Source organism: Oreochromis aureus, linkage group 17, assembly GCF_013358895.1.
Source record: "Oreochromis aureus strain Israel breed Guangdong linkage group 17, ZZ_aureus, whole genome shotgun sequence".
NCBI classification, from domain to species: Eukaryota; Metazoa; Chordata; class Actinopteri; order Cichliformes; family Cichlidae; genus Oreochromis; species Oreochromis aureus.
This window is the reverse complement of record NC_052958.1, coordinates 17,791,400-17,805,780: the sequence shown is the minus strand read 5'-3', so window position 1 is coordinate 17,805,780 and position 14,381 is coordinate 17,791,400. Positions and strand designations below refer to the sequence as shown.

Sequence of the window (14,381 nt, the reverse complement as noted above, 5' to 3'; positions counted from 1 at the left end):
CTGAAAACCCCTGTGCATAACCTGGAGTCGTTTTTAGTCTCATGTGTGCTTGTGCTAATAATTAGTAAGGTATTTTGATTCTATATTGAGTTTCTTATATAACTTTTCAATTTTATTTCAAATTTTACCAATTATTACTTTAAATCTATTTAACTTTCACATATTGAGCTCCTTTATTTTACTTTCTTTATTTAGATCCTTTTCTGTAACTTAATTACCCTATTTAGATTTTTTATTTTTTTTATTTTTTTTTTTATGGGTCATATTTAATGTTTTGGCTGCTGTAGCTTTTGGGTTAAATAAAATATATGTTTCCTTATCCTGCCTAGGCTTAATTTAATTTACATAGGGAAAGAAAATAACAAATCTTATCAAAGGCATTTAAAGATCTTAGAAAAAAATGGAACAGCTATATATATTTAATATTATATTTATTTGAGTCTCAAAAGCCAAGAGCACAAGCCAGGGATCGAGGAGAAAAGAATTAATTTTCATTGCTTCTTTACTTGAAAGAATCACCAGGTTACAAAAGAACTGTGCACATTTCCCATCATGCATTTATCTGCACACTCCACAGTGTTAAATCTAAATGGGGTACAGAAAGCGTCAACAGAAAGACAAATTTTTAGGAAAATAAAAACTCTAAACATGAAGTATGAACAATAAACTGTGTGTGTTTGTGTGTACCATGGTTACATATCTTTGTGGGGACCAAAAAATTGGAAGTTTACGGGATCAACAGCCCTTATGGGGATAAAATACCCATCCCTACAAGTTTGAAGGCATTTTTGAGACTCAAAATGTGGTTTTAGTGTCAGGGTTAGAATCATGGTTAGGGTTAACCTAACCCTAGGGAAAGCATTATTTCAATTAGATGTCCCCACAAGGATATGAAAACATGACTGTGTGTGTGTGTGTGCATTACTTTTTCTAGTTGCTCCATGCAGCCGGTGTGAACAACAATCTTACAGGCTGCACATTTCCTCCTGGGGGCCGACTTCTTAAAAGGAGAGAGAGAGTACAAAGGGCAGAGTAAGACACACAAAATCCACACAGACACACAGCAAATGAAACAAACGTAAGCAGTGTAAGAACACAGTAACAGCAACCTGCTGTTACACACTGGCAAGATGTGCTCAAGGTCCCCCAACATTTTACTTTCACTCCAGTTTAAAAAGCCGTGGCAGACTTTTCTTAGCACCATTAACAGCACACCAACACTACAGGCTTGAAGAGAGGAGTCCGTTTCTGTTATTTTTTTCACCAGCCATGATTCAAAATGGAAAAATTAAGAATTTTAAGAACATTATATTTCTGACTCTTGGGTATCACTACCCAATCTTTAGAGAAAATGTCTTTTACGTTACTTTCATGTCAATATCAACATTAAAAAAAACAAAAAACCTTGATATCTTTGCTTGGCTCTACAAAGAACTTCAGACTATTGGCTGATATTTTTTTTTCTATTAAAAGAAAAAGAAATTCTAACATTGTGTTTTTTTCTTTTTTTTAAATGCAAAAATACATAAAAAATCATGAATAAAAGCCATATGTTGTTATTAATATATACATTTATCACTAATAAAATACTTACACAACTTTTTGTGAACCACTAAAATAATAGTAATAATAATAATAATAATAATAATAATAATAATAATAATAATAATAATAACAGTAATAAATACTTTTTCCCCAATTTGATAAATAATTGTGCATATTCTTAACTGAATTAGTTTTAGATAACTAATTCAGTTTTTTTAAAAACATTTTCATTCATGGATTACAAACTAAATAAAAAAAATCAGCAAGCACAGTCCTTACCTCTTAACAGTTTATGTACAGTGAATGTAATAATATATTTAATTATTCAAATATTAAACTTTTATTTTATTAAGAAAAATTAAATTCTACATTGAAATTTCTAAAATCAAAATTGAAATTTCAATTTAAGTTATTAATTTGTTGTAAGCTGTTTTACGTACTGTAAGCCATTTTATTTAGAGCAGTCACATACTGCATAACTTTTATAGACTTTTATAGTGAAAGGAATGTACAAAAAACAAACGAGGCTTGGACGAATCCATCGTAGAAAGACCCACTGGCTTGTAGATGCGGGTTTTAAAGCCTAATTTTGGTATCCTGGTTATTTGAAATAAGACATCACGAGGGTCAGGTGACCCTGACGGAGAAACCGAGCACTGATGTTCTGGTCACAATGGGATAATAACAGACTACATTATTTCTGCAACCACAAGAGCCGCCCCCTGTTGGCCATTCAAATGAATGCAGGTTTAAGGTAATTTAGCTTCAGCTTCACTTTCCAGACCCAGAAAATAATCTTTACTGCTGTGGGGCTGGGAAAAACACACACACAAAAACCCACAAAAAACAAATCTCTAAGGTAAAAGAATGAATTAAAAGCTCAGAGTAATTTATTACACAGTGACTGGCAAAAAAAAAGCAAACACTCAAGATACCGAAGTGCTATTTGCCTTCAATAAATAACACTGCTGTGCTGCCCTTGCTCTTGCAACAGACAAACTACTCATTATGAGTAATAATATGACAACTAATAATGGAGTGGTCTCATCTCCAGTCAATGGGTTCACTCTTGAATGTCACACTGAGCAATACTCAGAGCTAGTCTCTCACTCCCACGAACACACACACAATAGGAAAATTTTAAAAAGGAAAAGAAAAAAAACAACAAAAACAACGTTTCACCCTCATTTTTCATTGGTTAGTAGCTCCGAATGTTCTGCTGTGAAAGCCCCACCACAAGATCAGCTTCTTACATAAAGTATATCATGCTGAGACAAGCAAGACATCCTTTTTCAGGATGCCACGAGAGTTAAACTCCAAGAAAAATGAAGGTTCTAAACAGAGGATTTATTTATCACACACAAAATACATTTTTAATGGTCATTGTCAGGGAACTTCAAACAGCTGTGTAAAACAATTAATGTCCGCTAGTCTTTTAACGGCATGTTTTTCACAGAAAAGGAAAGAAAGTATGACATCATTTTACTTTACACAATGTACAATCACCAAATAACCAGTAGTTATAAAGCACTATAAATTTTAAACCAGTCGGGCAAAGCATTAAAGCCTTGAATAAATACCCTAACAGTGCTGAACTCAGGACCAGGATAGGGAAGTTTCCCAGAAGAGCGCTGAGCTGTAATCAGATCATCAGTCTCATTCAGTTTACCTATGAGTGGATTTAAGGTATGGCTGAGCAGAGAGACAAGCATTGGGACTGAGGCATTTAAATGTGTTATCAACGGAATCATACTCAGCCACAATCCCGGTAGATCAGCTGATTTCAATGCCAGCCAGCATACAGTTGGTGGGCCAGATCGTGGCTTTGCATCACACCTCCAACCACATCGCTCTATCAAAACATCATAATATAGCGAGAATGGAGGTTCCAGGCAGGAGCTGAGCCATGCCATCAAATATAGATTTCAGTAGATAAAAATTAACAATATTCCTTTGAGTAAGGTGGTCCTCGCTGAAATGATGCTAAAAAATATCAATCCAATTAATCAAAAAGAAACAACCCCAGAACATGAAGGATACTAAGAAGACTTCATGAGTGTTTATTAACCGGCATGTCTAAGTATTACCATGTCTGAGGTGAGGCGGACACTGTACTGGTCTGTTCTGCTGAAGAGAGAGCTGAGCATTTAGGAAAAGATGTGGATTTACTGGCTGACTGATCCTCAGCTGTGCCCACAGGCTGTGGGTACCGAACTAAAGAGTGAGATGCAAGCAGCAAACAAGCTTCTAGGTCTGGGCTCAGCCTCAGAGATAGGGTGAGGTTTCTGAGGTGGTTCCCAAAACAATCTGTGGTTTTCCAACACAATATGCATTCACAAGAGTAACGCAAGGTGGAAATTCTTTTCACACCATGTCCAAGCTTGAAGATTGGCAAAACAACACTGATGGAATAGTCCCTTCTCGTCCCAGAAGGAGGTTTGCCATCATTTCCGAAAAAATTTCTTTAACCATCTGTACCCCATAACAGCCGCGGCCAACTGGCGTGATTCTACGACTGTTGGTGCATAAAAACGGTTTTGTACACACTACAATTTAACATATTTTAGGACACTCAAGCCTAACATTAGCTGGCATAATCTGTTTTTGTTATAGCCGACTTCTTGTCAGCTGTCTGGAGACGGGAGTGTCGCATGACTGATAATGATAAATAAATAGAATAAATGGAGAATAAGTGACCATTTTAATGCAAATTTTGTTATTTTAGAGCCACGACTTGAGTTCAAGAGGAGAATGAGGTGTAGATGAGGGAGGACAGAGCAGTGGTGGAGGAGGCCGATGAAGAGTAGGAGGCAAAATAGAAAAGAGATGATGAGAAAAACATTATGAAATGTGCAACTGTACAAACCTTAATTGGGCAAATATAATTTTAAAGAGCTACTTGTGATCTGTAAATCAAAACTAACTTATAACTGAGACTTTTTTCTTTTTTAGCTATAATCAGGTGTTTAGAATTTGTAATCAGATTTCTCTTTCTTTCTGAATTCCCAGAAATCTGGAATATTCCAATAGAAACATACCAGGGTATAGAGGATTGAATGGACTGAATGGAGAATGGGTGGATGGACAGATTTATGGATGGGTGGGTGGACGGTAATCCATGATTATGAAGCATGCCATGGAGGTCTTTACTTCCTTTTCAAACACTCTTTTTAAAGCGTGTAATAGGAGAGAGGAGGTATTTTCTGCAGCATTTGCCTTGCATGAGCTAAAAACCTCAGCTGCTTCCTTCAGACAGCCTGGTTGTTTCTTCATGACTGAGATTAAATCGAGCTGATCCCGCTGAAAACAGGTAGGAATGTGTTTACTTACGTCAGCCACGACTTGTCAAAGCGATCTCAGATTCCTCTGAGGTCGGCATATCCTCTTGGACATTTATCTAACACAAATCACCACAGAGAGATTATTTCTTGCTGCAGCTCAATCTTAACAGCGTCTTAATGTGTTTTTATACGTGCACTATAATTACCTTCCATCAGTGGAAATGTACAAAGATGTCATTACATTAGTGTAGGAATTAAAGACTGTTTCTCAGCTCTGTATAGCAGGTGCCGTTTTTCTTGTAAGAGCTGAATAGATGGACAAAAGGTCAACAACAGCTCTCATTTAGACTCTTTCTTTGCAGCCCTGCACGCTTGTAGTCAACGACACTTCAGAGCACCCTTCCTTCTCTGTTTTTGGAGTAATTAATTCTCTGCTTTGTGGACATGTTTCACCTGAATGAGAGTGTGACGTCCTGTTTAAAATAATGCTTTGTTTTAGCATTTACAACTGAAAGAATACGAAACGCTCCTTTTGCAGAACACTGGGACCAGCTGCTCTGCAAATGAAGCACAAACGATGTATTTCAATGAGTGTTTCATGTGTGGCACTAAAAATCACAACCTGGTACTACACTGAAATTTTGTATTACCTGCTCCTGATGCCGCATTTTAGAGTCATCACGTTTTTGCTTTTTGTTTTTGTCTCATTAACGTAACACCAGCAATAACAGGCCTTTTTTTCTGCAGCTGCATTAAAGAGACAAAACTCTGCTGCGTGAAAAAGCTTTTAAGAATCAGATGTGTTTCGGGCAGCATTATTAGGTGCTGATATAAGAGACTCTGGTCATGGTTGGTTCAGGCTGATTAACTCTGCAATTGTCACATTTTCCACACATGTTCAGTAAATGCCTTCACTCTGGTACAGTCTCTATTGTTCCTATCATTTTAATACAAAGTTACAGGGGTAGGCTGACAAGACATATTGTTACACATATTTTCCAGCTAAAGCTGCGCTATACACTGAAATGTTCAAAGTAGTTACAGAGTTTTGCAAAGTTAATAGTTAAACAAAATTCTGTTAAAAGAGTGGAACAGCAGCTCGCATCGACAGTTGCTTGTTGTACACAGCGAAAATCTACAGTAAACCTACAGAAGTTCAAATATTCTAGTCTATTTTTGCAGACGAACTAGTGACTTAGTCGAGCACAATGTTGATGGCAGCGGTCTTACATTCTGTCGCAGCGTTGAGTCTAAAGGGGGAGCATGGGGTGTACAAGACCACAACCAAGCTAACTAGCAATAGCTGATAAATTGGCACATCAACCTTTGGTCAATATAAGGTAACGTCTGGCTCCAAAACACCAACATGACAGAGGCCAAAACAACAAATGTCACCAGCTGCACTCCCAGATGGCGGAGTTGGAGGTCATCTGAACTTTGCCGGGGAATCATGAATGATATCGAGAACTGCCACAACACTGACCTGGCCACTGAGTCGGCTGGTAGACGATAATGACCTCCCCAATAGCTAATCATACTACATAACAGTAATGAATCGATAAACACACAACTTCCCGTTTTTTCATTAACTACTATGAAACTTTAAGGGACAATCTGAGTAAAGAGCTACCAGAACTTTTTCTGTATTTTTGCACATTTATTTCTGACAATTTAAACCCAAACAGTTGCGCTGATCACAGTGTTTCTTTACTATGCAAAAAAAAAAAGTTACTGCTGAAGGTTCACTTCTTTTTCTCATATTAAGATATCAAAGGGACTAAATGTGTAGTTAAATGTCTTCACTATAAGAGAAAGGGGAGTTTCTCTGGTCTGGCCCACTTAAGACCAAAGTGGGGTGTATGTGGGCCACGATAAAAAATTAATTTAAGATGCCATTACGTCCATTTTCCATCCTTGGTTTGTATTCAGAAGGACACAAATATAAATACAAATAACAAAGCTGAGCAACATTAATAAATCTCAGTTTTTGCATGCCAAAAAGCTAAATGTCTAGGGGGAATAACGCCTAAACCAAATGCTTATGAGTGCATAAGACAAATATGAAACCTCCCTTTAAAAATACAAATATACACCAAAGTTGAGGACCTTTACTGAGTTTTTTGGAGGATTTGAATCTAACAGTAAGTCAGCCAGACTAGTTAGTTGTTCTAAACCATACATGTTTTGTTGAATTGTCTTTTTTTCTGAAGTTGGCTTCTCGTTTTTTTGAGGATCTGGGTACCGTGTTGATTACAAGGAGCAAATCTTGTCGGGATTCTTTTGGTTCAGTTATTTAATGTTCGTAGGACTGATTTACCATTACTTAAAAGAAATAAATATATATATTCTAGAAAAAACAAACGTCTTTCAGTGTATCTGACATGCTAACATAGGATTTGTATAAGGACTATAGATTACTCACAGCTGTCTTTTGCACGCAGGTGTCCTCTCCGAGATAACAGAGCTCTCCCGAGCAGCTTGTCTCCATCCACAGGTGATCCCCGTTCACTGCGTTCTCCTACAGAGAAGCAGACGAGAGAGAGAAAATGAGCGGGAATAATCATAAAATTAGTCAACATTGTCTCACTCTATTTTCACTCACATTAAACTGCAACCATATGGACATGAGCACATGGCGGCGAATGAGGTCAACAAGTGTGTCAAGCACATAACTGCCACTGCTGAGTAGGTGGGTAACTTCACAGTGCATGTCAATTTAAACACTACTGATTCATGTGCAAACACACTCCTACATGGAGTAACACATGTCAGTGTATATGCATACAAAGACATTCGAGGTAAACGCATGCAGGCTGAATGTCTGAGTAAAATTGTGTCACCGGGTTTACTGCACAGCTGTGATCATGCTCCCTCGGCTCAGCTGTGAATAGTTTTGCTTGCTCATTCATTCAGTAATGGAAAAATGGATTGGAAGACCTTTTGTTTCATTTACTAATTCTATAATTAACTTGTATTTGTTTAATTATCTTAATGTTGCAGTTTTCCTCTCTCTTTTGTGCTTTTTTTTTAAACATAGAAACTTCAGAGAAAAAGCCTGATTATATTTCCTAATAAACCAGTATGTTGTATGTATATGACAACTTTGGCTTTATTTATCAGCTAGGCAAATATCTTAAAATAAAAGTAAATACTTACTTTTTTACTGGTTCACACTAGTTTCAAATATAAAATATATGGAATTTAATAATGTATAGGTCTGGATGTGGCTTTGTATGTGTATGCCTATCTGGGACAACGCCTGGCTGAAATGGGAGGGTAATAAGATGACTCAGCTCAGTAGACCTTTGAGAATATAAAAGCTGGCCCAAAAAACAGGGCAGTAATAATAATAATTAATAGGGCAAAACTCTGGCGTGGAGTCCCTCCTTGTCAACTTAACATGGAGATTGACTAGGGTGACCAGATGTCCCTCTTTATGTGGGACTGCATGGCATTTTTATTCCTTGTCTCGAGATAATGTCCCACATTTTGACTGGTACTGTGGGACAGGCACTTTTTTACTAAGTGAATATGAAGGAAATGTTTTTATTACAGTTAGAAGGAGATTAGCCTTTCTAATGCAACACTCATCAAGGAAACTTACAAGTCACAAACTTTGCAGATTTTGTTGAATATGACGGAAAAAACCACAAAGGAAATGAAGCAGCAGTATATACTGAGAAATTGTTTTTGTCTGTTTTGCAAGAGTTATTTTAAAATTTTGTGCTGGGGCAAAATATGATGTAAAGTGACACATTATCCATGTCATCATTGGATAAAAAATAACTACAACCGTAAAATATGGATCAAAAAAAGATTTGTCAATCTAAATTGATGCCGGACAGAAGAGCAGCTGAAATAGCAGTTGCATACAAGAATAAACAAAAGTTTATAAAGACATCATAAGAGCAAACATAAGCTTCCCTTTATCTGTTACCAAGAAAGTGGGAAAATGTTCAGCCTGTACATGCACCATGTGTTTTATTTTTTAAGTTCAATATGAAGCTTTCAGACTACACCTGACATGACATGTCCCACTTTGCCCACACAAACAGTCTTTGTCCCACATTTACTCTGTTAGGATCTAAGAGATTCTGGCAACATGGCTTTAATTTAAATCACTATGTCTTATTTACTTCAATCCAAGTTCAATTTTATGAATAATGTGCATAACAGCCAGAAGAGCATAACATGGTCCAACAGGAAGTGGAGTTCCTTCCCAAGCCAATGCAGGCATATCTTCAGCAATCGGGCAAAGAATCTGCAAGGCTTGAAGAAAGATTTCCACAATACGCATCTAAACTCTGTCTCCTGTACATTTAACGAGTTACAAAATGTAATGTGGCAAAAATTTAGGTTCTTTAAAACTGGTAAACTCAAGAGTATTGAGACTTAAGATGAACTGAGAATACGAACATTACTTTGATAAAGATGTTTTTGTTATATAATTAGATAACTCTATAAAGAGGGCATATGAAAGTACATTAAGGCCGGGTCATTTATATGCATAGTAAGCTGGACCCTGCAGACCACTGGGCTTCCGGCCTGTGTGCCGAAGAGGGCACTCTTCCACAAGTGGACAGAAGAGCTTTTCCCTCACCAATTACAGCTAATATAGTGTTTATGTTTTTGGAAGTCAACATGATTGTATGTTTTTGTTGTATAATATTTTTTTTCGATAATGTGTTGTGTGTGTTTTTTTTTTTTCATCGGGGTGTACTTTTCGATTTTTGGCTATGTGCAGAGATAAAAATCATATAAGGTCGCATAATAATGCCTTGTAAGGTAACTAAAATAGTGTCATTTAATGTAAATGGCTTGGGGAGTCATATTAAAAGAAGTAAAATTATGTCAAAAATAAAAAGAGAAGGAATAGAAGTTGCTTTTCTACAGGAATCTCACCTATCGAAGTTTGAGCATGAAAAACTAAAGAAATGGAAATTTAACCAGTATTCTTCTTCCTGCCTTCAGAGTTCAAAAAGAGGTGTGGTAATTTTAATTTCGAGAAGGTTAAATTTTGAATGCGTTCAAGAAATTGGTGATAAGGAGGGGAGGTTTGTGTTAGTTAAGGGGTATCTGGAGGGTACACTGACTACTCTTATAAATGTATATGCTCCCCCAGGATCTGAGTTAAAATTTTTTAAACAGGTTTTTGAAATGATAGTTGTAGAAGCACAAGGTACTCTAATTTTGGGAGGGGATTGGAATGTTCGACTTAATCCGTCTTTGGACTCATCAAACCCACATGCCCCGGGATTAAATAAAATAACCAAAAATATTAAATTAATTTTAAAGGATTTAGGGCTTATAGATGTATGGAGAGAATTAAACCCCATCAAGAAGGACTATACCTTTTTTTCTCACCCACATTCATTTTATTCTAGATTGGATTATTTCTTTATGTTTCAAAAAGACTTTAACAGTGTGGTCAATTGCAGGATAGGAGTGATGGATTTATCGGATCATGCCCCACTGTATCTGGAAGTAGTGCTTGGACATGAAAGAAGAGCTACATCTTGGAAATTAAATACAAGTACTCTATGTCCGTTGAAAGAGCAAATTAGCCAAGATATAATAGATTATGTAGCGGAAAATGACAATGAAGAAGTCTCTCCGAGTATTTTTATGGGATGCCCTAAAAGCGGTTATACTGAGGAAAACTTATAGGCTACAGTACTAATTTAAAAGAAGAGAAATGAGCATATAAGAAAACTCCAGACACAACTACAATATCTTGAAGATGCCCATAAAATAAGAGCAGATATAAATCTGAAATTAGAAATACAAAAGAAGAAAAATGAAATTGATGAAATCTTCTCAAGTGAAATACAAAAAAAACATGGCTTTTTACAACAAAGATATTATGAGGTAGGAGGTAAATCCATAAAATTACTGGCCTATAAATTAAAAAAACAACAATCAGAAAATACAATATATAAAATAAAGGACCCTCAAACAAATAACATTGTGTATAAATTGGAAGACATTCAGTTAGCTTTTCTAAAATTTTATAAAGAACTATACACACAACCTAGAGTGGATGTTACAGGAATGATATCTTTCTTGGATTCACTTTGCTTACCAAAGCTGAATGAAAACCAGAATATAACCTTAATTAAGGACATATCTGAAATTGAAATTAAAAAAGCCATTTCAAAATTAAAACCTAATAAATCCCCAGGCCCGGATGGATTCCCATCAGATTGGTATAAGGAAATGAAAGAGTTATTGATCCCCTTGATGAGAACATCATTCAATTATATTTTAAAGACGGGAGTAATTCCCCCATCTTGGAATGAGGCTTCTATTTCCTTAATAGCTAAAGAAGGAAAGGACAGGCTTGATTGTGGAAATTACCGCCTTATTAGTGTCCTTAACCAGGACTATAAGATATTCACATATATCCTTGCCAAAAGAATTGAAAATATTCTTGCTCAGATAATTAGCTTGGATCAGACTGGTTTTATTAAGCAGAGACAAACGCAGGATAATGTTCACGAACATTACATGTTATTGATTATGTTGGAAAAATAAAATTCGATGGTTCTTATGAGCTTAGATGCTGAAAAGGCTTTCGATCGGGTTAATTGGGAATTTTTATATAAAGTCATGGGCAAGTTTGGATTTCATCAATCGTTTATCAGGATTATTCAAGCACTATATAAATCACCAAGGGCAAGAATTAAAGTTAACGGGCACTCTCTAATGTTTTTAATTTACAGAGAGGGACACGTCAGGGTTGTCCCTTAAGCCCCTCACTCTTTGCTCTTTTATAGAGGCCCTGAGTCAAAGTGTTATACAAAGTAATAATATTACTGGTGTCAAGATCATGGGTCGAGAGCATAAGATATCCTTGTTTGCTGATGATATTTTGATTTACTTGACAAATCCGAACATTACTTTCCCCAAGCTGCTATCACTTCTGGAGACCTTTGGCTCACTATCAGGTTATAAATTAAATATACTGAAGACTCAGATATTAACTTTTAATTATAAGCCAAATCAGGAAATTAAGTCTAAGGTCAATTTGAACTGGGAGTCGGAGTGGATGAAGTATCTTGGAGTAAATATTACTAAAGATCTCTCTAGTTATATAATGCAAACTTTAATCCTTTGTGTTATAAAATAAATGAGGATATTAAAAGATGGAACTTATTACCATTTTTAAATTTTGAATCACGTATTGATACAATTAAAATGAATATTTTGCCCAGGATGCTTTATCTGTTCCAAACACTCCCAGTTGAAATAACTGATAAACAATTTCAGGAATGGGACAAAACAATCTCTAGGTTCATATGGCAGGGGAAAAAACCACGGATTAAGTACCAAACTATCCAGTTGGCTAAAGATAAAGGGGGTTGGGGTTCCCATGTTTGAAAGATTATTATATTTCAGCTCAATTTAGGATATTAGTGTGTTGGTGTAATGTAGACTACCAAGCGAGATGGAAAGAAATAGAAACAGAAACAGAGGCCTTAAAAGATTTTCCAATTCAGGCAAGCTTAGGAGATGTGAGACTTATTAAAAACAAATTAATCAAGGAAACCAATGGATTAACTTGCCTTTAAAACTTTGGTCACAATTTCTTAATAAGAACGATTGGAATGAAGAGGCCAGGATTTTAAGATGGTGCGCTTATGATCTTGACTTTTACCCAATAAGTTAGATGCAAGATATAAAAATGGGCAGGACAAGGCTTAATGGCATATTGTATGTTTTATGATAAGGGAATTCTTAGGGACTTCCAATCACTAAAAGATCAATACCAGTTAAGCAAAACGGATTTTTTAGGTTTCTCCAAATTAGGCATCACATACATAACTATATACCTAAAAGAACAGATCTTTTCTTTCTTCCTGTTTTGAATATATTTGTCAAGGCTTACCAGGCAGATCCTGGCCTCAAGGTGATTTCTAGATTGTATAAGGGTATACAAGAGGTTAAGAAGTGGAATACTGCCTACATTAAAAAAAAAAATGGGAAAGGGAAACAAATACAGAAATTCTAAATGATATTTGGTATCAGCAGTGTGTTTTTCAGTGGAGAATTTCTAGTTCTAATATATGGAGATGTTTTGGTTGGAAGAGTCTCTGTAGGTTTTTATTACCCCTGCACAAAGTAAACATTATTCTATTCACTCTAGCTGTTGGAGAAAATGTGGGGCCCAAGGAATAAAACATTTCCACTTGTTTTGGTCATGCCCATTGATCAACACTTTTGGGTATCGATTCATTCTGAGTTACAGATCATTTTAGCATGCAACTTCCCTTTAATTGGGATGAACTTTTGTTTGGATATTTATACTCAGTGAATGTAGATAAAACGTCCAAGCTGTTGTATGGTATTCTGAGTCTGGCTGCCCGTAAGACTATTACCAAGAAATGGCTTAGTGTGAAAATTCCATCACTTAATGATTGGTATGAGATTGTTTATGGGATGTTTAAAATGGAAAGAATTACTTTCATTAATAGACTCCAATATGACATATTTAATGATATTTGGGATAAATGGAAACATTACATTTTGTCAAGGAGACCCGATTTTGTTTGAATCTCTGTAATTATGTATGCCATATTTCTGAATGGTTATGTGTATATATGTATATGTCACTATGTATGAGTGTATAGGCGAATACATATGTATGTAGGTATGTGTATGTATGACTAAGTATAGTGTGTGTATACACACTAGATGGTACACCCGTTTGTTTATTTTTGATTATTTGATTATTTTGGGTTATTTGTGCTCTTATATGTTGTTTAAAAATAAAAAAAAAATTAAAAAAAAAAAAAAAAAGTTCAATATGAAGCTTTCAGACTACACCTGACATGACATGTCCCACTTTGCCCACACAAACAGTCTTTGTCCCACATTTACTCTGTTAGGATCTAAGAGATTCTGGCAACATGGCTTTAATTTAAATCACTATGTCTTATTTACTTCAATCCAAGTTCAATTTTATGAATAATGTGCATAACAGCCAGAAGAGCATAACATGGTCCAACAGGAAGTGGAGTTCCTTCCCAAGCCAATGCAGGCATATCTTCAGCAATCGGGCAAAGAATCTGCAAGGCTTGAAGAAAGATTTCCACAATACGCATCTAAACTCTGTCTCCTGTACATTTAACGAGTTACAAAATGTAATGTGGCAAAAATTTAGGTTCTTTAAAACTTATAAACACTCATTCTAAAATATGATTTTGCAGCCTTACAACTTTACAGTGACCTACATACACTAACCTTTTCAAGGTCCTACTGTGGAGATTGTTTCAATGACATCAAGAGTAATGTTTTATTTCAATATTTTATTTATAATGAAGACTTACTGGCAAAAAGTTGAAGAAAATAAACAGACAATAAAAACTGTTATATTACCTGCAAATGCCCAAAAATCTTTAAAAGCAAAAGAATCAGTCACTTAATTTGTTTTTTTTACCTCAACCAACTTTCTAGGGTTTACTGTGAGGAGCAGACATTCTGACATCTTTTATGAAGTAATTCATGTGGGTTTTGTTGTCATATTGCAGCGCTTTTTTCATAAAGTCACAATAA

At 35.7% G+C, this 14,381-nt stretch overlaps 1 protein-coding gene across 4 annotated transcripts in view; it reads right to left on the bottom strand.

Annotated features, from left to right (window-relative positions):
- Nucleotides 1–14,381, bottom strand: part of dgki (diacylglycerol kinase, iota) — a 97,784-nt gene that overhangs the window by 36,383 nt on the left and 47,020 nt on the right. For 3 of the 4 annotated variants that reach the window (XM_039601023.1, XM_031746330.2, XM_039601025.1), the window contains exons 3-4: nucleotides 7,249–7,344; nucleotides 926–1,000 (exon numbers count right to left, since the gene is read on the bottom strand). In XM_039601023.1, coding sequence (XP_039456957.1) covers nucleotides 926–1,000; nucleotides 7,249–7,344 — 171 coding nt within the window. The remainder of the gene's footprint in view (nucleotides 1–925; nucleotides 1,001–7,248; nucleotides 7,345–14,381) is intronic. The other variant, XM_039601024.1, reaches the window with a different exon arrangement.